This window comes from Poecile atricapillus, chromosome 3 (assembly GCF_030490865.1).
Source record: "Poecile atricapillus isolate bPoeAtr1 chromosome 3, bPoeAtr1.hap1, whole genome shotgun sequence".
In the NCBI taxonomy this organism is placed as follows: Eukaryota; Metazoa; Chordata; class Aves; order Passeriformes; family Paridae; genus Poecile; species Poecile atricapillus.
The window spans coordinates 114470104-114493122 of NC_081251.1; the positions used below are offsets into that span (position 1 = coordinate 114470104).

At 43.2% G+C, this 23019-nt stretch overlaps 1 protein-coding gene across 3 annotated transcripts in view; it reads right to left on the reverse strand.

Annotated features, from left to right (window-relative positions):
* Positions 1-23019, reverse strand: part of VRK2 (VRK serine/threonine kinase 2) — a 36651-nt gene that overhangs the window by 400 nt on the left and 13232 nt on the right. The window contains exons 8-14 of one of the 3 annotated variants that reach the window (XM_058836078.1): positions 17602-17734; positions 8386-8506; positions 6567-6625; positions 5210-5394; positions 2138-2311; positions 1667-1873; positions 864-955 (exon numbers count right to left, since the gene is read on the reverse strand). In XM_058836078.1, coding sequence (XP_058692061.1) covers positions 884-955; positions 1667-1873; positions 2138-2311; positions 5210-5394; positions 6567-6625; positions 8386-8506; positions 17602-17734 — 951 coding nt within the window. In that variant the 3' untranslated portion in view covers positions 864-883. The remainder of the gene's footprint in view (positions 1-863; positions 956-1666; positions 1874-2137; positions 2312-5209; positions 5395-6566; positions 6626-8385; positions 8507-17601; positions 17735-23019) is intronic. The other 2 variants (XM_058836077.1, XM_058836076.1) reach the window with 2 other exon arrangements.

Sequence of the window (23019 nt, forward strand, 5' to 3'; positions counted from 1 at the left end):
GTAAGTGTGTAACGTGAGGCACAGTTAAACACCTCCTAAAGAGACATTATCTACATTTGCTATTGAAATCTACAGCTAAAATTCTTCTCTGTCTTTGACTTGTTTCCAAAAAACGTTTAATATATTCAGTCTTTCCTATGTTCCTGCTAATAAAGATTTATCCTCAAGATAAAAGCTCAAGATATGATTTTAAGTGTGAATGTGCTGGTTTGATTTGTGTAAGTTTTGCATTTCACAGTGAAGCTGAACTTCTGCCCATCACAAGGAACATAAACTGGTGCAGTGGGGCTGTTCTACATCTCCAGCAGCAATGCTGTCCTTGGCCAGCCTCCACCTCTGAAAGGGATCCCCAGCACCACAATCCCACTTCTCTCTTAGCCAAGACTTGATTCTCTTTTCCACTGTCCCTTAGTGCCAGGGACAGCTTTGGTTTCCTACAGAGCTTTCCATTACCAAGCTCCTGAATTACGTGAGAAGTGAGAGGAATTCTGTAAAATGAAGCAAAGAGACTCCTGCCTTTTTTCCTTCTCCACTTTCTCATTTGAATGGCTTAAATGTTATCTGACACCCATTTAAAGTTCCCCTATTACGCATAATATTCAGTGAGTACCACAGAATGGTTCTACACAGAAACAGCATGTTTAATCCTATTGGAATAGCAGCTTTTCCATTAGGAATACTAAATCCAAACACAAATAAAATCTAACCACTGGCCCAGTGATTAGTCCCTTTTCTGCAAAAACTTTACATATGAGGACTAGGAAGTAACACTGGAATGTTTTCCTATTCCAAAGTTGTGTTTGATGTGTCAGACTCCATCTCCCCTTCTGGCAGCCAAAATTTCCCAGGATGGTTCTGCTCACCACTGTCCTGCCTGGTGCTCTCAGGTACAGCTGTGCTTTTGCTGCTTCCCTCTCCCAGCTTGTACCGGAGTCTCCAGGCAGTGCTGGTCAGACTGCTTGAAGCAAAGAATTTTGGATTAATCATAAAGCTACCTTTAAAGTTGCATTTTTGTGCTCATTAGAAACTGTCCTCATTTAACCAAGTTATTTGTTTATAGGAAAGAAAACCAGGGTGGAATCCCCTCACTAAAATATACCAGAGCTCCAGAGAACAGGAGCACAGGGTGATCACAGATGGACATGGTGCTGCTTTATTTGTACTAAAACTGATTTGTTTGTTCATTTTTTTTTCCTGTACAGTTGTAGAATAAGACTAAAACTATTAATTCAGCCTATTAACTAACTATTAACTGAATTAACAATAATATTCAAGGTGAGTTTGTTAGCTGCTAAAATCCTCTAATGTAAAACTCAGAACTTAAAGACTTAAATAACGAGCACTAATAAAGTTTTCCACTACACAGAGAAGGAAACTGCTGAACTCTACCAAGTCTGTACCAAGCAAACAACAGGGTGCACAAAGGGAGACAGAAGAGTTGGGAAATGACAGTCTGGCTTTGCAGCTACACAAACTGCAGTGGTACATAATGCTGGCCAGTAGAACATACAGGTAATCACCTACAAACCTTCAGTGTTCGTGGCAAACAGAGTTTGCATACATGTAGTTGAGGCTTTGAGGGGTTTTTGGAACTCTTGTTTTTTGAAAAGTTGATCTTTCCTTCTCAAGCACAGTGACTGTTCCACAGGAACACCAAACCCCTCACCTTTTTTGGGTGCTCAGGCTCCTGACGTGTAGTGTAAAACTGAAGCGGCTTCTCTTCCTCCTGGAACTGCCAGCGTGTTCCCCGGGTGCGGGGCCTGCTCAGGCAGCTGGAGTGGTCCTTGTGCCCCGTGTCCTCCTCCTGCTGCACTGCTTTTGGGGAAGGCCTGGGCACGGGAGCCCGCTGAGGTACAGACAGTAACTCTGTGTGCTGAAAGGAATTCAGGAAGCTCAGAGTTACCCCAGGTTTGGGGCAGGTCAGGCATTGCCCTCCTGGCACTTACACCCTTGGCTACCAGAGACTCGGGTTCCTGTTTGGATTACTGGAAGCCAGCAAGCATCTGCCAGCTCCTGGAGTTTGTGACAGAGCCCTTGGCTCTTTTCCAGCCCTGTTCCTCCTCGCCCACCCCAAGAGATGAACGTGGAGCTAATGAACAGGGAGATCTGGGTGCTGCTGCAGTGCCCAGTTCCTCACCTGCTGCAGCTCTGCCTGGAGACGCCTCCTGCTCCGTGTACTTGGCTTCCCTTCTCCCAGGAGCTGTGTGCCTGTCACCCCCACAGACATTTTGTTTGGACAGGCAGGCTCTTCAGCTTCTGGCTTTTTTCCCTTCTGCTGAGCTGGTTTTGCTGGAGGCTTTGGGAGGCGAACCTGGGGTGCACAGTAAGCATTTTGTACAGGGGAAAAAAGCCCAGATTACACACAAAAAAAAAATTATCTTTATCATATATACACCCTTAAACAACTGCATCACTTTCCAAACTGGACTTAGAGCAAAACTTCCAGTTTTCATTTAAAGTCCTAACAATGAAAATAAGTGGGTTTACAACTAAAAATGGCCATATTTCATCCTAATGAAATTACAGGTTGGTATTAATGCAATTATTTTTTAGTCTGATTTCTACAAGATCAAGCAAGCAGTGACCTGGCTTTCCACACACTTTGACTCCACATTCCTTTTGCCCCAACATCAGCACTTTCACTCTAGGGGGAGAAGATGAAAATTATTATCCAGGGCCAAAAAATGTGGTAAACAAATTTGAGAATTAAAGCAAATAATATTTTATCACCTATCCTTGGTGTGCAATTGGAACCAAGAATCGAGATATAGACACAGCTACACTTCTTATGCCACCTCAAGATCAGATTCAGATACTATACAGGGAGCAATATCCTGAAATCCATGCAATCCTCTTCACATCATCAAGGGGCTACAGGAGCCTCTGTTCCCGGTGTTCACTGCTCTTCAGAAGGGAATTAACTCCAAATCCCCTCGTTTCCTGTGTACCAAACTGGTACAGGAGGAATCGGACATCAGCTGCAGTCAGATCCTGCTCACAAGCAACAAGTGAGGAGGCAGTGCCTTGTTTGCAGTGGCTCCCACTATTCTGAGGTTGTCTGTTCAATGGGAGAAGCTTTTGGTGGAGTAGAGAGAGGGAAAGGGAATGCTGACATGAAATGAGTCAGGCCGAGGATCACTACAGGCAGTGCCACGAAGAGATGCATTGGGAAGAGCCTGCCTGTCATCCAGCACTGAAACATTGCATTTTCTGAAAATAGCAACACATTTTGAGAGAGTTCAGTTACCTGCCCTCTCTACTTGTATTTAAGTACTCCTTAAATCCTTTGAATAACCCTAAAATTGCCTTGCTGCAGCTGTTTTGCAGTGAATGTTTAGAGGCTCGTGTCAGAACAGGCTGCAGTAATACACAGGTGATCCTGGTGTTCTCACTGTTCCAAGAAGTGAGACACTCAGCATTACAGATTTCCCTGAGAAAGTGCTGACAGATGCCAAGATTTAGTAACAGCCAGGCATTCCCTCTGATCCTATTCCTGGCCATCAAACCCAATCCCACTGAATCCTGCAGCACAGGAATGGTGATAACTGACACTCCTCAGCCAGGGATTTCCAGGGGGGTGTGACTTGCAAATATCCAGTGCTGCAGCAGCTCCTGCAGCCCACAAGGCTGGGATCATCTTTTATGCCACAGACTGTCGAGTCTTTGACCAGGCTTAAGAAGGAAATAGATTTACTATTTATTGTCTGGCTCTGAGAAATCAAAGACTCCTGTGAAGCAGAGATCCAGCAGGATCAGTTGGAGATCAGTTAACAGCGACCTGATGCTCCTAGTCAGTTCACAAAACAGTGCAAACTTAAAAAAACTTCTCAACTGAGTGAGGGCACAGTGGTCACCATCACAGCCACACAAGTCCCATCACCAAAACAGCTTCTGGTTTTGTTAAAATAAAATAAAAAAAGGGGGAGGGGGGTGTAAAACCAGAAAAGTCAATAAAAGTGCTAAAGTAAGTATCTGTAATTACCAAGATCAAAACCCAGTGCCTTTTCATTAAACATGAACTTTTGTTCTGCCTTCCACAATACGTAAATAGTGCTGACAATTGGTTTGTGAGGCACTTGCTACAATAAAATCTAATTGTATCATGAGAGAAAGGTGACAATCAGGAGATCATGAAAAAATTACATATTCTCACTGGTGGTTAATTAGCCATGCAAAACCCCCTCAAACAGATATTCTCTTCTATTAGGAATGATTACTATGCAGGCCTACAGATGTCAATACCACAGTCATTCAAATACTTCTTTCCCTACTAATTGAAGGTTGTAAAGCTCTGGTGCCAAGGTTTTGCTTCCAAAGAGCTAATTTATGACTAGAAGGATATTTTATGTCTTCAGTTGCAGCAGCTACAAAACTCAGCAAATCAGAACCATCTGTGCACTGATACTTGAATCACCATTCATCTCGCAGCCTATCAGTCACATTAGTTTGCATCCTGCATTCTTGGCTCACGTACACTTGTGATGGTCCAAAGTTCACCAGGAATATTAAAAATGGATGGGACCCTGACCCTGCCTTATTGCACACGCCCCAGAGCCCCCGCCCGGGGCTGCTGCAAACGGGGACTTGCACAGCAACAACGGGACTGACATTTCCCAGCAAAACTGATAATTACCTCCCTCTCTGCTTAGGGAAGCTGGGCTTTATTAACTTAGAGCACTGGAGGAAAATAGCACAGGAGAACTGGAAAATCCTGTGCCAGTGCACACTGACAGCCCAGCTAAAGCCACAGGAACATCTCCTCCACACTGGGGCTGCAGGAGGATAAAGGCAAATGACAAAGAACAGCCTAAAAGCAAGAAATGAATTAAATGCTGTCACTAATAAAGGTAACTTTGCTTTTAATCTGGGACGGAGGAAAAGCCTGGCATTCAGGCTTGTCTTCGAGATGTTAGTGAACAAAGTCCTTGACTTGCCCATTATCCTGAAAGTAAATCATTCTCCACAGACCTACTGCTTTGAAGTGAGAGCCTGTGGGTCAAAAGGACTCATGGCAGTTCTTCCTCCTTGAGGGTTGACATTCCACTTTTTAGCAAAGCCAGGGGAAACAGGAATTAACAAACATGGTGTATTTAAGGCAGAAGAACTGCTGTGTCAGTCTCATTTTGAGAGCTTTAACTATTTCCTCCTCTCTGAGAGGGAGGACACCAGGCAGGAGCTGTCAGAATAATGCCAGAGCTGTCTCACTCACTCTGGACGCCTTAGCAGCGCAGTGATTCCGTGTGCACGCTGCTCCCGCGGAAAATTCCAGAGGGCCGTCGTAGCGCATCCCACTTGACTCCAGGCCATCCAGCAGGATTTTCTTCAGTACTTGATACTTGGGCTTCTCAGCATAAGCTAAGCCAGAAACAGAGGCCAGAAACTTGGCTATTTCACCTGTAGAGCAGATTTGACTTGTGAATTTCACCGAGTGTAACCCCAGAAGTTCAGAAAGGATCTCGTTCCAACACGGATGCCAATCCCCCGCTGCCAAACGAGACAACACTATTTCAGCTCAAGGCACCCTCAAAACACAGAACTGACAATGTCTTGTCTTTTTGGGAGGAGAAAAGGAAAAGACAGACTTGGATAAACAAGCCAGACTTGAAGTGCTCCATCTCGTTATGTTCATGCACTGATTCCCATAGCACTGACAGCTATCCAAGGATAGAAATTAAAATATTTCATCAGCAAGTATTGGTAGTTCTGTGTATAAGAGAAAAGTCTTTGCTAGATCACAATATCCCTTTAAATATTAATTACTCTGAACAGTATTATTTTAATCTGCATAAATACTATACTGGGAATGCTTGGGAAAAACACAACTTTTTTTTTTTTTTACTACAAATACTACTATTGTTTTCCTGATTGCATCCCAAAACAGTCCAACAGCAGCAACATTTTTTCCATCAAGTGGTTCAAAACACGGGGAAACCACCGAATGGGCAGAAATAATGCTACTAGGAAAAACATATGGGGGGTTCAAACTTTTCTTTCAGCTGAAGACCCAAGTGTATCCTAAAACTGGAGTACTACACCAGATATTAGCATCTGGTCAAATCCCAGCAGGAAAGATTTATTAAATATGTATACACATCATGAATAAATTTTACTTAATACACAGTGCATTCCAATAATTCCAATACAAAAGTGCTAGGAAAATAAGGGGGTAAATCAAAAATAGATACTGACCTTTGGTGCTTTCCCTGGGTTACTTTAGTATTTCAGGGAAGGAAAGAAACAAGACAAGACAAACTGTGCATCCATTTGCTTTTTCAAACTGTGAGCAATAAACCTTTGGTAGACAGTTGCTTACTATTTCCATACTAACAGCTACTTCTGTTTCCAAGATAGTCACTGCTTCCCAACACCTCGGATCACATATGGCCAAGATCCCTTATGTCACTCCATGGGACACATCACAGACTGAACAAGATTCTTTTTCTTCAAAGACTTTGTTCAATTTCTGGGTTACTTTCACTTCTGTTCTGCTCCCCCCAGAGTCAGACATTGAACTGTGTTTAGCAAGAGGCTGAAGAGCCATAGGGTACAGGTGCAAGTACACTTACTGCAGCTGCTTCCAGGAGAATCCCACCTCAGCACTGAATCTGGGAGCTCATCCATAAGTCTGAAACAACACCAGAGTGCAACAGTTTAACGCGCTTTTGGAGCAGGTGATTCCTCATTTGGGATTTAGGAAGACAGCAAGTCTCAGTTCCAAAGGGAGTGGACCTCCAGGATAGCTAATGATTCACAGGACTGCTTTTAAACCCAGATCTTCCCTCACCAGCTCCATTTTTAACTCTTTGCACACTGCTGCCTTCACCTAAAACTGCACTTTTTCTCTTTGCACATATTTTAAGCTTTCTAGAAGGAAAAAACAAAAGCCCTTTGAGTGAAATGGCTTGTTCTGATTTCAGATTGATGATTCCCATTTCTGTTTTGGAATTTAGATTCTGCTCTGCCTTCCCATCATTTAGCCTCAGGTCCCCTCTGCCATGCAGCACATGGCCCCAGCCTAAATTACACCCAGGCAGGGCAGGGCCACAAGGGGACAGGGAGGTCACATCACCTAAAGTCCCACACGCCTCGTAAACTGTAGGGCCACAGGTGGAATTCCTGTCTGTCCTGAAACAGGAACAAAAAGAAGCTTGGCATCGATTCCTAAAAACAGGAATAACACCAGCCCTCATCTTGGGCAGTCCAGCACCCACAGGAACCTGAAAATGAAGATTGATAAGAGGGAGAACCTGGGCAAGATACCTATTTCCAGTAAAGCAGTTCTTTAGAGTAAGAAGATGTTTCTGCTAAGTGGAATCTGTGTAATTTTCTGTGCATTTCCTTGAAGTCTCCTTTCGCTCAGCATCCTGTAAGACGAGCCATCCAAGGGTTAACGGTAAGGGGAGACTCAGTGGAGCAGCTTGATTGATTAAATTGATTTCCCATTGAATTCTAGAAGTGTTACCTTGCAGGGGGCTGTGTAATGACCAGAACTTCTGAAGGAGAAGTATTAACCATAGCAGAGGGTGTGAACATTCCCAGCTGCACTGGGCCCCGTGCGCAGGCTGCAGCCCCCATTCCCCGTGCCGGGAGCTGCGAGCTGATTCCAGGGATGAGCCAGCCCTGCTGGGCACCTCTGGTGTGATCTGCCCTGCTTCAAAGTTTTCTGTCTCCTGCTATTGGGATGTTACACTTGGGGAACTCCTCTGCTACAGGTACCACGTGCAATTAACACCCTCCAGTCCCAGCTGGGAGGGCAGAGGAAGAAAACACTGATCCACTGTTGCTCCAGTGAGCTCCAAGTCACACTGGGAAAAAGGAAAGATTTCCACCAAGCTCCTTAGTGTTTTGGTATTTAATTGTTTGTAATGGTAGTAGGCTTATGTAACATTAAAAACCTACAGAAAAACATCTGAAAACAAGTATCATATAGAAAGTTAAATAAATTGAGTGCACATGTGGAAAAACCTCCAAGAGATGTTTGTACTACGGTCTCTACAAAGCACCCATGAAGTTTAATAGAACCACACAACAACCTTCTGTATGTGCACTAAGGCCTGTGCTAATTTACAAATGTTTTCTTGGGAAAAAAAAAAAAAGAGTATTGGAAAAATACACAGCAGACAGAATGCCTGTGTACTGTGCACTGGAATCCATCCTCTCCTCACAGCAGCACAGACATAAACATGCAAGGGAGGGTAGACATGCACATAAAGTTGCCATTTTAACTGCTTCCAACATCTCTCTTAATTAAGGAAAATTGTTTTAGCTTTCTCCTAAGGTGCTGTTGTACAGCATGGAAAGCTGTGTTTCCCAGAGCTGGGAGGCAGTGAGGATGCTGCAGGGCTCCAGGCCGGTGTGTCCATGTCGGGGGGGGTCTGCTCTTACTTTGTTTTTGCAGTCTGGACAGCTACAGGGTCCTTGAGGTTCTGCTCCCAGGGCAGCTTCCCACACATCCACTGCAGCATGCAGTAGCCAAGGATTTCAAGGTCACCTCGTCTGGATGGGGCTAAAATGTGGGAAAGGGGGAAGGGGAAAGAGGAAAAAAAAAAAATACAATTAAGAATAGGAACCTCTTCTTAGGAAATAGAAAAGACTTTGATTGAGCTGGTGCTGATGAAATATGAAGAAGCCAAATGGGCAAAGTGTTTTGTTTGTTCAGCTGTATTAGACCTGAACCGCCCCGGCGTTTGGCCACAGGCCACAGACAGGCAGTGACTTGTTCCTGCTCAAGTGAGGGTCAGCTTCCTCACCTCCTCCAACTCCATCCTTCCTCAGTCTGGCCTGTCACATGGACTTGATCCCCATGGCCTCTGACATGATCCAGACAGCCCATAACTGAGTACCAACACTTTCTCAAAGAGCCAAGCAGTAAAACAAAGAAATAAATGTCTGCTGCTAAATTGCTAACACATGTTCCAGGAAGTCCATGGGGTCCACATTGGTCATGCAGGGACTCTGTGAGAGCAGACTAAACACTGATGGCCTTTCCTGTTCTCCCGCGGAGCCGTTTGAACTCGGATGCTGGGACAAAACTGCCATCTAGTGTGCGCTGACTCCCTGAGCCTGCTCCCGGCTGCAGAGCTCTGCACTGCCCAAAACACACTCACTGCTCCGCAAAGTCCTGGGTCAACTTCCCTCTGCTGATCCAAAGAGGATTCCAAAGCATTTCAGGAACAACTCTGCACACCAAGCAGACACAAATACAGGAGACTAAATTAAATCAAAAATTAACCCCATCCCCGAGCATCATCTACGCAGAGAAACTGAAGTTAATCAATAGATTGGCTTTTCCTAGAGAAAAAGTGCAATACCAACAGAATTGCTCGTGCTTGCTGCTACCCAGAGGAAACCAAACTTGCTAAAAATGAACAAGCAGGAGCACAGCAGGATTTCTTTGACTTGCAGCCTACAGTTTGCACGTCAAGACCACATGGAATCTGCAAAACCAGAAACTGCTTGTCGTGATTAAAGACAGACAGATGTAGAAGTTAAATGTATGCTTTTCCAAAATGAATTTGTGCTTTCCAAGAAGAAAAAAGAGGAGTTCAGACTTGTTTGGTACTTTTTATCTGGTGTAAAGACCAGTAGCTGAGCACTGTGCTGTTAATCCAGCTGTAAACAGATATCATATTTTATGGGCCTTCATTAAATAAATTCCAGAAAGTCACTCGGCGAACTTATCTTTTAATTTAAGAAGTCATCTGCTAAAAGCCACGGTGCCAACACATCATAACTGTTCCTTGTTCCTGTACACACATTACTGCAAAAGCAGCAGATTAGTTTTTATACATTCCCTATCCTAACTGCTGTTAGGCTCGGGATTATTAAAGGCCCCTGGATCCAACACCGCTGTGCTGTCCCTTGGGCGTCGTTTATTTTCTGCCCTGGATTCAGCAATGTCCTAATGCAAGACTTGGCTCCCATATTAAAATAAAAACACAATCTCTACCACTTGCTGTTCTGTAGTGATTTCTCTGGCCATAAATCTCCTGTAACTGTGGAACAATTCCATTCACACACATGTGTTCACAACTCCTTTTTCCATTATGGCAATTCCAGATTAGATCCATATAAGCCAGCGTTTTTGACTGCAGATCCTCTAATTTTCACAATGCCTTTCTGGCACCTGTTTGTGTGAGAGAGGCCTTTTGAAAGAAATTGTCAGAATTCCAAAGGACAGCTTTTTTCCAGGGGGGGGATTCATTGATGTGCATCTATAAACAACAGCAAACCAATCAGATTTCAGAAGTTACCCCAAGAGAAGTAATTTTCTGACAGAACAATCCCAGAGACTAAAGTTTCTTCACAGTTCAGCCATGACTAATGACCTTCCCTCTCACCTGCAGCTCCTGGGACAAAGCCATGACAAACCAAGAGCCTTGGCTGACACCTGCCCAAAGCCACAGCAGGCACAGGGACACAAAGGTACGTGGAGCTGAACATCCCTGCCCAGCAGCAACAGGAAATGTTTCACAGGAGACCTCACTCCCCTACCCCTCCATCTCCCAGGCCACCACAAATACAGACATCACATGGGGTTTTTGTAGAACCACATGAAAAACATCAGCATTCGATTCTTTAGCTGTACTTGCTTATTTCTCTCTGCTCCATATAAGCTAAATCCCTCAACCTTTTAAATCATTTAGATTCTTGTTAAAAAGCAATTGATTAATCTTTAACGAGTTAGTATTATCTATGGACAATGGGGTTATTAGATTTTCACGTCAAATAGAGCACTAATAGATAAATTTCAATGATATGTTTACTTGCAAAAATAAATCTGCTCACACAATTGAAGATTACAGGAATTCTTGATAAACATCAACAGAGAGAAATCAATCTGCCTTCGCTTTAAATATGACAGCCAGGTGAAAGTAAAACAATTCTGCTTGATAACTTGTCACAGTTACAAGCGTGTACACTCCAACCAGTACTTATTTAAATCAAATTCTTACTTCTCTGCTAAAAAAATTGCTGGTTTTTTGTTTGGGTTTTTTTTTTCTCTTTTTTAATAGAGGTTTGATTTCTGCTTTTCTACTCACAGGATGTTTTTACTATTATTTTAGTCTCATATGAAGTAGTATTTAATGGGAACATACTGGTGGTATCTTATTTCACAATGTCTTTACAGTTTAATTTTTTTAATTTAGAGATTTAAGGTCTGATTCTATTCTCAGTCCTACCAAGATAAATCAGGAACAACTCAACTGAAGTTGATGAACTCACAACCATATCAACAAAATCAGGGTTTTAAATATACCACAAACATACTCAACACGCAGGCACAGGGTCCAATAACTCAGAATAACAATTCACCTTAGAAGAAAATAGATTAGGTATCTCTGTACACTGAATTTGGCAGCTGTCTTCACTCTAATTTTTATTCAGATTATTATTTTTAAATAGATCAGAGATATCATAGCAGCCACAGTACGCTCTCAAAACTCCACTGCTCCCAAGAACTCCTCTGAAACAGAAGTAAAAATGGAAGGTTTCTCTATGGCCTCTGTTTAGCTGATTTTCTCCAGCCTTTTGTAAAGATCAAAAAGTGACAGATGAAACATTCTCTTATTTTTAATTAGCACTGCTACATGATAATTTCACTATTAGTGGTTTTCTGTATTAGAAGCTTTTCATAAACAGGATCATTTTGGTTGCTCACATTGCATGGATGTGCAGTGGCACCTCCAGTTCTCACTGGCATTACAGAACACGAATTTATGGTAACTCACAAGCAAGCAGAGCTCACACCACAGCCAGTAATGCACAAGCCCATAAAGGAAAGGAGGGTTAACATGACCATGGTGAAATACAATCATGATAAAAATGTATCATCACAAACTCAAGGCTGAGATGATTAAAAAGCAGACAAATACAAGACTTGCCAAAAATCACTGCCTCTTTTAGGGGCAGGAGAAATGGAAAGACAAAAAACCCCCAAAAAGCAGATAATGAAGTATTCCTTCCCCCAGGCCCTAGTCAGTCTGAGGAGCTCTCTGCAGCAGGATAATGACCAGTGGAATAGTGGGTGGGTCCACAGAAGAGGTAAGAGAAGTCCATCAAATTAAAGATTTGTTTTAGTGCTTGGAGGCCATTCCACAGAGTTATCCAGCCTCAGACAGGGCAAACAGCAACCAGGAACCATCTCTGCTCTCCTCATGGCTCAAGCACTCCCTGACAGTAACCACCACCACGGATTGCTGGAAGGAAAAATCCATGGCATTGTCACAGCTGGAGCACAGCTCTTCCAGAGAGCCCAGCCTGTGACACAGCAGAGAGGGACATCCTGTGCCAGCCACGCTCCCTCTCCTAAACTGGGATCCTACAGAGACACACTCGATGGGTTCACAGGCATGGAATGCACAGCAGAGCTGCCAGGAGGGAATCACCAGGACTGGTGGAATGGCATGTGCTGAAAGAAAGGGGTTGGGGTCCTGCTCTGGGAGTGGGGAGAAGTTTATGGAATGGGAAAGCTGGAAGGTGCAAGGGAATGTCAGCACAGATCTGGGCGGGAGATAAAACGCTGGTGGCAGGAGATGCCGGTACCTGGTCGGAAGCAAAAGGTTCCAAGCTTGCAGTAAGGACATGTGGCAGTGGAGAGGGGACAGGAAGTTTTACTCTTCTTTCACATCTGTGTGGCAGAAAAAAAGAATCACAAAGGTAAGGGCCTGACAAGTAGGGGTGGACAAGCAGCTGAGATTCACTACCTTTCTGAATTGCTGGTGTAGAGAACAACAGCCAAAATTAAACAGCCAATTTCCAGGCACAGTCCTCAGATATGACAAAGTTGTAAATGCTTCTCATCTTATTTTTGCTGCTTCTGAACATTCCTGGCAGCTTCCAGAGGTGGCTGTAGAAGCCTATCCAATCTTTTCCTTGCTAGTGACTCCTCTTTCACTTACAACCACCTCCTGCTCCCTCCTCAGCAGCGCACACATTTCTAATCCAACTCTCAGGAACTAAACCATCTTTTTATTTATTTCCCACTGCAAAGTTCCACCCATTTTTTGCCAGACTGGTTATATTTTCCTTTTATTATTTAGGATTTACAGTTTGTCCTGTACACAGTCTTTGGGAAACACATATCAAACTGCAGCAGATCAATAATTCATTTGACCGACAAAAAAAAAGAAGAAAAAAAATCCTGCAGGCTCCCTCTGAATCCTAACTATGCATGGACAGATGCCAAATCAACCTCTTGATCCAGAGCCACTCAGAGCTCTGTTCTCTGGGAGCAGGCTCCCAAAGAATGTGTTTCCAGGCATAGGTGTTTATATTCCTGCACATCCTTTTGCACAAAATGAACCCTGCACATATTTTAGTCAGCAGAACAGGAAAAATGGCCAAGCACTGAGCTGGGTTTTTAACAGCACAGAGCAGCTCTGCTGGAGCAGAGGGGAAAACCAGCACAAGAGCTGCAGGGCTTGCCCTGCCAGCAGCCCAAGGCTGGCACTGCCCTGGACAAACGCAGTGTCCCAGTGCTGAGACAGAGCACACGTCACAACAACCCCGTGGGAGGGACACAGAAAAGCCTCTCCAAAGTTCCCATTCCTGTGGGAAGCAGCTTTTACTACTGCAGCCGTAGATATCAGTCCTGCCCAGACTCCAGTGGGGTCTCTACTGATGGAAGAGACGGCAACACTGCTCAGAGTTACTGTGGAATGTTGGGAAGAGGAAGAGGACTCAGCTTGGAATCGATGGCAAACACAAATATATGCTGGAGGGAATCAGCATAGACACTTCATACTCTTATGTTCATCAATGATAGCAAATTAAAACTGGGCTTACACACTCAATGCACAGGACTGGAGTATTTAAAAGAACCTCAATATGTTAAGTGCAGTAAATCTCCAGAGAAATTAGGTATTGACTGCATGCCTCTGTGAGGAGAAAATCTACAAAAATCCATAGGAGTCATTGATCCAAATATTACTTTTTAACACTAACTATGTAACAATTTTTTAAATGTACACTGAGTACAGATATAATTCTCCTTAATTATCAATCAACAAACCAAAATGCAATACTGTTTATACAGGCTGGTCTTTAAAAATGAATACAGTGAGTACACTCCAGTGCGACGCTAAAACCAACGACGCAGCTGTGCCCTGAAAAATCTGCAACAGAATAAAAAGGGTTTCAATTTCAAATACCCACATTGGGATCCTGCCACAGATCCAGGAATGCTGAAGGTGTGGGATGGATCCTGTGGCAGAGGCCAGGCTGGGCCCTACTTGGTTCCAGGAGAGCTCCAAACACAGCTCAAGGATGCAGCTGCCATGGGAACAGCACACCCTACCCAGCCTTAGCAGAGGCTGTCAGAAGAACACAGACCAATCCCACCACCCCAAAGTGCTTCCCTGCAGTGGCCACTGGTGGGGACCTTTCTGGATCTCAGTGGACTGCACAGCTCTACACCAGGTGAGCTCCACAGAGATCCTGGGGAATAACCCAGCACACAGCTGGGTTAAACTCTCCATCCAACCACAGAAAATCTGCTGTTGACTTAAATTACTGGGAAGGGAATGCATTTAACTGGCTCTGCAAGGAGGGTATCAGCTCCAAGCCATTGCCAAAAGGCACTTTTGAAAGCTAAAACTTCCTAATTTTGTTAAAGCTTCAGCATGTCCCTCAAATCACTGCATGCATTCAGTAGCTGCTTCATGAGCAAGTCAGAATGTTGCTACACACACACACAGGAAATGCCCTCTGGAAAGGATGTTATTTCTATAAAATAGCATTTAACAACTAGAATGATATTCCTGGAGCATTGAAATAACAAAGTACTCTGAGAAGCTGGGTGACACCAAAATGAAGGCTGTCTCTGCACCTTCTGTTTGCCAGCAGTCCTTAAAGACTTTTCAGAACACCCCACCTCACTTCATACAGGAAACTGTGCCGAGACTCCACCACGAGTGGGGAGTCCAGGAGGCTGCTGAGCCAAGAAGCCCTTTGCCCCAGCTGCTGCAAGTCTTTCAGCATCCTGGGACATCTCTGTGCTTCTCAGCCTCACACCAAGAGAGCAGGGAAAGCCATTGCTGTGTTCTGCCAGCTGAACCTGTGCAATCTCCAACACAAGTTGCTGCAGATGCAGATTTTCCCTGCACTGCTGAGAGCTCTGCTGCAAATGGGAAACCCTGGCAGTTTGACCTCAATGGATTTAGGCTGTTTGTCGTGGTTTAACCCCAGCCACCGATTAAAGTAGCACATGGCCATTTACCCCCTGCCCCTCCCTGGAGGGACAGGAAAGAGAATCAGGGAAAAAAGTTAAAATCTATGGATTGAGATAACAACAGCTTAATAAGTGAAATAAAATTTTAAAAATAATAATGAAAAGCAAGGTAAAGAAGGGAACAAACCCCCTGACAGGTAAGTGATGCTCAACAGAGCTGCTCAGCACCACCTGAGCAGTGATCAGCCCCTCCCAGCCAACCCCCCCAGTTTATCCTGTCCCTGTTATCCCAGGGGATGGAATATCCCTCTGGCCAGGTCAGCTGTTCTGGCCACGCTCCCTCACAGCTCCTTGTGCAGCTCCTCACTGCCAGGGCACGGGAACTCAGCAGTCCTTGACTGAAGGTGAGCCCTGCTCAGCAACAACTGAAACATCCCAGTGCTGCCAGTGTCATCCTCACCCAAAATCCAAAGCACAGCCTGCACCAGCCACTGGGATGGAAATTAACTGTCCCAGACAAAAGCAGGACACCGTCAGAAGGTCAGAGCTGGCATTCCATGTGAAGAGTTTGGATGCTCTGCAACATACCAGATCCTACATCATGTTCTGCAGTCTCTTCCAGCAGGAGCACCAGAAAAATCTGTGGATTTTTTGTTTCCAGCTTTCAAGCAAACACTTTTCAAGTGTAAGAGGGGTGTAAGCTCCCTCAAACTATCTTTCTGAATATTTCTTTTTATGGAGTCCTCTGGTTTTAACCAATTCCATCATGACTTTAGCTCTTTGAGGAGGTTATCTAAGACACAGATTGCAAAGTTTACCTCACGCTTTCTCTGCACACCTTTTGTCACACAAGTCTGTAAAATTTCCTTGCACCTTCAAATAAAAGGAATTAATATGCATGCACAAACACTACCAAACTGGCTCCTGTAACTACCCAGCAGCCAAATCACAAATATTCCAGCTTCCACCTACTCTTCAGAGAGCATCCACATCAAACACCAGCACACAGCCACACCACTCATGCTACCAGGCAAAGCAGGCAGAGCCAGGTCTCCAGAAAACACCCTGCATGCTTGGGAAGGCCAGAAGAGTCCAAAACAGATGCTTTTCTCACCACAAAATATTTTCTAACAGGTGAAATGGTACAGTTGTCTTAGAGGGAAATACTTGCCAGTCTTATTTCATTTTTCCTAATGACCAGAGTTAAACGACTGCAGGTTTTAACAGCTCCGGCAAATTATCAAGACCCTCTACATTACATGGTCAATGGTCCTTTTAATAGAAAAAGCAATAATATACAGTTGTTTGTGCCAACTAAAACTCGTTAGAAAGTATTAGTTTAAGGTAACAGTTCAGCAGCTATTAACAAGCACAAATTCCTGCAGTTCTCACTCGTGACACTGATGCTCACCAAGCTGCCAGCAGCAAACCATCCCTCCTGCTTGAGATGATCTTGGGGGCCAAGGAGGGGAAAGGGGAAAGAAAAGTTAACAAAAACACTCTTTTGTAGCAAGAGTCAAAGTTTTTCAATAATCACCATTTTTTTCACTAGCATAACATTAGAATTGACTTTTTGTCTTGCTGACATAGCAACTAAGAAAGTTGTGTTGCATTGACCATATTGATTGTGAACAATGCAGCCATCAGTGGGACTTTACACCATATATTTTCAATATTGACCTCCCAGTCCCTTTTCCATGGCTCTATGGGTCTGCTATTGGATTTGGACTGCAGTGTAATAAACAGCTAAGGTTTAATTAATGGTAAATGAATACAAGACATAGGTTATGACTTTAACTAATTAGGGAATTGTTGAATTAAGTCTGCCTTGGAATGCAAGGCAGTACAATCAATATCCAATAAAAGGACTATGTATGTAATTTACCTGCAAATGTGTTTCCAATACCATCAAAGTGAGTTTAAATAAGTAAGATATATGAAAGGCTACTGGAAAAAGATTTCAAAAAGTTAACACTTTATGGCTTCAAAAAAGGTTTTTCTCCTTGCAGAAGGAATGTCATCTTGAAATACCCTCCCACAACACAGATGGTGACACTCAGACACAGCTCTCCCTAAAGGACAGTGCAGACTCCAAACCCCTTTCCTTGACAATGCAGCATTAGCAAATCCTGCCTCTGCAGGGTACAGCAAGCACAAACCAGTGCTCCCAACATGAACCAATTAAGTTTGATGTTGAGCTCTTCTCAGGGCTGTCCTGGGCTGCTCCAGTGCTGTGTGTGCAGAGCCTCTCAGGGTCCCTCCTGCTGTCCCTTCCCCCAGCCCTGGGGAAGCACTGCCAGGCACACGAGGAGGTCACCACACCAGGGGCTGAGCAATCCCCAACACTGCTTCTCCTGTGTACAGCAGCTCTCACAGCCTGATTACTCATTCTATAATCACTCATCTGAAATAAAAAAAGAGAAACCTACCTACTCCCTTGTGGGCATCTATGCTGGTAAACTCTATTGTCCCATTATGGCCCTTCCTAGGATTTTCCTGATACTGTTTGTGGTTCCCATTGGGACAATATCTGTAGGAAAGTCCATAATCTGCAAGATAAACCTGGAAGACATGAACAGACAAATGAATAATGCTTTTGTCCTTTGAAAGTATAACCTTTATAATTAAGTCTTAAGAAACTGATAGGTTAAGGACAGCCTTAGATCTAAATTTTATTAAACCAAATGGTGCCTCAGGATAAAATATGTACAACTGGGGGCTATAACAGCTGCCCTCCCCATTTAAATCCTTCCACTACTATACTCTTATCTTATTTCAGAGTCGAGCAGGATTTCAGTCATTTTATTTTGTTCCTGAGCTCTCTGCTCTCCAGGTGGGCATCCAGACATCATAAACTGCAATATGCCTTTTATGCAGCCTCACGTTGCTTATGGGACCCCTTCTTCCCCTGACTTAAGCAGGCACACACTTCCCCCCGTTTGCATTTTCCAGCAGCTCTTCCAATGCAACTCTACTGTGCAGCTCCAAAGCCAGAGGAAGAGGCAGCAGCTTCCCCCAGCTGGGCTGGACAAGGGGCTCCAGTGCCCCAGTGGCCACAGGGCTGCTGTCCCACCCTTTGGAATGCCACTGTCACCAAGTTCCTACATAAACTACTAAAAGCGTAGGCTAAAGCAAAGCAGAGCAAACCAGCCCTCTCCAAATCAGAAAGCCACCCCAGTAAACCCCTCCTGAATTTAGAATGAATTTTAAAAAGACACAGAACCAAACTGTGGTTTCCCAGTTACTCTGAAGAAAATACATGGAGTTCAAACAATGTAAGAAAAAAAAAAAAAAAATTGGGCCCAAATTTGACTACACTCACATTCATCATTCCATTCACAGATTTCTGGGGCAAAAGCTGAAAATCATCTGAAAGCCCGGAGATCACTTCTACTAAATTTTATTTTATGATAAAGCAAAACATCTTATTTGAACCTTAGTTTAGTATCCTCTTTAGTTACAAAACAGTTTATTCTAAAAAAGTCTAAAATAAACTTTTCTGGCACTCACTTGCTATTTAATTATGTCACTCCTGGTGTAAAGGCAAAACCAACCAACCAAAAAAGCCTCAAGAAAACTTCACGCATTACTTTGTAGCACATTCTGTTGAACTACTGATTCCTATTTGTGCTCCAGGCAGCTTCAAATCCTGGGATTGCTGGTCTCTTGGTTTTACTGTTTCTGCTGCAGGATCTGAGCTTATCTGGAGCGTGTAAGCCAGGCTGCAGCGCTCACTTCCTGCAGGGGGGTGGCTTTTAAGATTATCGATGATGTTTCTTACCTGACAGCCCAGCCAAACTGGGAGACAAGATTAAAGACTAGAGGCAGGGATGCCTCCAAAATCTGGGACAGGGCATCAGCTTGGTTGGGCTGACTGATTTGATTTCCTCCTGCATCCCTTCTCCAGAGTATTCCTGATGCTCTGGTGCTGCCCCCTAACTGAGCCCACAGTCAGAGAGCTCACTCAAACTACCCTAAATACCAAGTTCTGTGAGTCTTCTGCATCCTTTGTGAGCTGGGAAGGAGAGAGGAGCCTAGGAGGTGCATTCTTCCCAGATTCAGTGGTGTGCTTTGGATTTTACTTGACCACAGGTTTCTGACATGGACAGGAAGATAAAATACCTTTAAAAATTAAGGCTATGCCTTACATGAAAATAAGATTTCAACTGTTTGGAAAGAAAACACCCCCACAGTACTTCTGGCAGCTCTCTGGCTTGGGCTGGGCATGCCAGCTGATGTGATAGAGACTCCCATGTGACAGCCCAGCCTCAGTGATCTTTCAAACTATACCAACAGCAGGCCACCCAGAAAGCAGACACAAATATTTGCTAGTCAAACCTGAAGTATGTAAAAGTACCCCCACTTATCCTATCACAGTAACTATGTACTTTTTTACTTTTAAGGCAGCCCCATTAATGCAGCACATTTTTAACCAATGGATTTGTTTAAAATACCTTCAGTAGCTGTATCAGCAGGGCAGTTTTCAATTTATACTGAAAACCCTCTAGAAGTGAGAAGTAACTTTAAGTTATCCTGCACTGACTGGTGATGGAAATAAAGAAGCCACTCACATGTAGGGTGATCCTGCCACCTGATCACAGCAGTTCTCCTCAAGAGTTGGCCATGAGTGTTCCAGTTCAGCTTCTTTCTAGCTGGGCCATTTCTCCCTTCCATAATTTTCACATCAGATTTTTTCCACAAACATGGCAGCCTCTCAAGGCAAAGCCTTTTGGCCACCAACAAAAATCAATCCCCTTCAGCTTGTACAAAACCAGCAAGGCACTGTTACAACCTTGCCACAATCATTATCAGAATGACTGTGTTATTTTAAATTACCATTAATTTCATTTCATCAATTCTCATTATAACCCTTTCATCATTAAAAAGATATATAGTTCTTTATAGCCAGTTGTCACTTTTTGATAATGTAATACTGCATGCCCTTCCAAATTTGCTCAGAACATGGTAGAGGTAGCTCATTTAGAGTTTATAGTTGTTGTGGATTTTTTAAGGGAATAGGGAAGGGGAAAAGCAGATGAGCATTAAAAAATACTGAGAAAAATTATGGCAGTTTTAGTATGTGTTTCAATATCATAAATATTTTTTACCTGCATGCTTTTTTTGGGAACAAAAAGCAAATGAGAGCAAAAAAAAAAACAAAACAGAGCAGAGCAATCAAGACAAACAAGACACTGGAATAAGAAAAGATCCCACGGATGCTGAAGGTGCAGCAGGGACATAAGCCCACAACAGCTGGGTTTAGCTGTGGTACACTGCACACTCCTTCCCACTCACTTACTTATTTTAACTCCTGTTTTTGCTCAGTTTTCTCTTCTTTACACATCCCAGTCTGCACCAGGCTCTGCAGTGCTTAGCATGGTCTGTTATTAATAGATTTTTGTTACAAACCATGAGGCAGATTTCTAAAGTCTTCACCTTTAATTTCATGCATGCATAAATGTGCCCATCTTGGTCAAGTGAATTATCACAGGCTCAAATAATTATTTGTGAGCACAAGCAGCCAGCCACAGTTTCAGCCATCCTCTGCCCTTTTTGTGCAGGACTCCCTCACAGTGCTTGGTGTCTGAAGTGCTAAATATCTGCTAAACATACACAATTCTTACAACTTGTACACTTGATGATATTTAATTGCACTGAGCTGGGTAGTTATGAGCCTGGCCCTTGGATTCTTGTGGTATTCCCTTCATCCTGAAGGACAGAGCAGGAGATTTATTGCTGGAAGGATGAAGTACAGTGATTTTCTCTGTGTGTTTTTCCATTCCTAGGTTTACATCATGCCTGTAAATAATTAAGTAGATGCCAACTAATAAGAGGCAGATTGGTTGCCAATGGCCAGAGCTGTCAGGTTCAGCTGGACACTGGACTACAAAAAGGGTAAAGGCAGACTGAGGCTGATTTTGGGACAGGAAGTGTGAAGTTTGTGATTAGGACAGAAAGAGCACCTTTCATAAACAAAAGCAGGTTACCAATGGAGAGATGGGAAGGGGCACAGGGCATCTCTGCCCTGAAGGAGAACAGAAAAGATTTGAATTTTTCTCAATTCACCCACACTTTAGTCTGTCCCAGTGGGCTGAAAAGCAGGAATCACAGCAATTCACCTCACAACGAAAAACAGCTTGAAGTCACAATTGCTTTCATGCAACTTTTTCCCATAAGATCAATGCATGATTTCTCTATCTTCTGAAACAATTTTGTATTCTTCCATCTCTGATAATCAAGTCAGAGTTCTATAATGTAACTGTCTTGCCTAAGAAACACTTAAAATCAAGAGTGAGGTGCACATGCAATTAAAATGTAAAGCTTTTAAACCCAAGCAGACTTGAGCCTGCAACATGTCTGCCTCTAAAACCCATGGGGAAAAAAATGCCACAAGGTGATTGTCTGCAAGAGGTGCTCTCCCAAACCTTACTTATTTAAAATGCAGATTTTAAGCACTTGTTTGATGAGCAGTTAATAGTATCACCATTTAAATGATATTAATGGATTGGAATTTCTTTCAGTCCCTATCAATGCTGCTTGTTCTGCTTTATCATACAGTTAGGCCCATGCACCAAATTATCTTTTACTCTCCACAGCCCCGAGACTGTGCTCCACCTGTAATTTATAGGTCTGATGACTTCAGGTATCCTTTGAGGCCTCTGTGAGATTCATGGGCTGTGCATTCCCCTCAGTCCATCACTGCTGCTTTGTCAGTCCCTGTGCAGGTCCGTGCTCAGAACCACTGACTGCAGAATTGATCCTGTGACCTGTAACTCGGGGAATGGCCTCGCTGCCTCCTGCCGAGCACATCTGCAGCTCTTGGAGGTCACTCCATTGGGAGCCTCTCCCCATTTCTAACCATCATTTGGAGGTCACACAGTGACAGCACCTTTACTTTATTTGTAGGGGATAGCAGTATGGATTTCACACACCCTTTCAGAAAGGGGAATCATTTCTTTGTATTGGTCTAAATTCACCAGGTTAATTTACAGAAGAGAGAGAGAGACCAGCAGCAGAAACACAGGAAAACTGCATTTTTTCTGTCATTTAGTAACTGTTGATGTGTTTTCTTACATACTAATTTGTCACTGACTTTCTGCAGTTGCAAAAAAGATAAAGTTTAGTATAAAGGTACACCTGTTTTTTTGAACAGAGATTTATCTCTTTACCAAAACAAATTACAGAGTTATATTTTGAATAGAGGTATATTTTATTTTTAAGAGATGAGTTTTTGGTTTCTTTTATAAACAAGGTTCTTTAATTCTGGAACACTTTTAATATATTTTCTCTTAAAATCCTAGATCATAAAGAGAAAGAACCCACTGGCATTAAATTCTTGAAAAACCTCACCACAGAAATCGTTAGGTCAGGCAGGTCATTTTATTATGCCAACTCCCACTGGAGCTACAGAAGCCCCTGGGCTTGTATTTCTGAGTTGGAGTTTGCCACAGGCTAGATGCTCTCACTCCTTATTTATGAGAGTAGGTTGATCATTTTACCTTTAAAAAAAAACCAAAACCAAGACCAAGACAATCGAACTATTCACTGTGTTGGCAGAGAGAGAAAGGCGGCACAAACACTTCACACATACAGGAATGAATGTTTAATTCACACCATAGAAATGCAAACAAACATTAGAAATTCTCCTCATTAGCACTTCTGAACTAGAATGGGAACTTTTAAAAATGTTTTACAGAATAATTTTAGTGGAAGAGAAATTTTGGTGCTACAAAATTCTACAGCAAACCTCCCAGCAGTGATGTACACTTTGTATATGTTGAGTTAGGAGCTACTCACACTGGAACATCTACTGATTTCTTTTATTTAATAAACCCTAGAAAATAAAA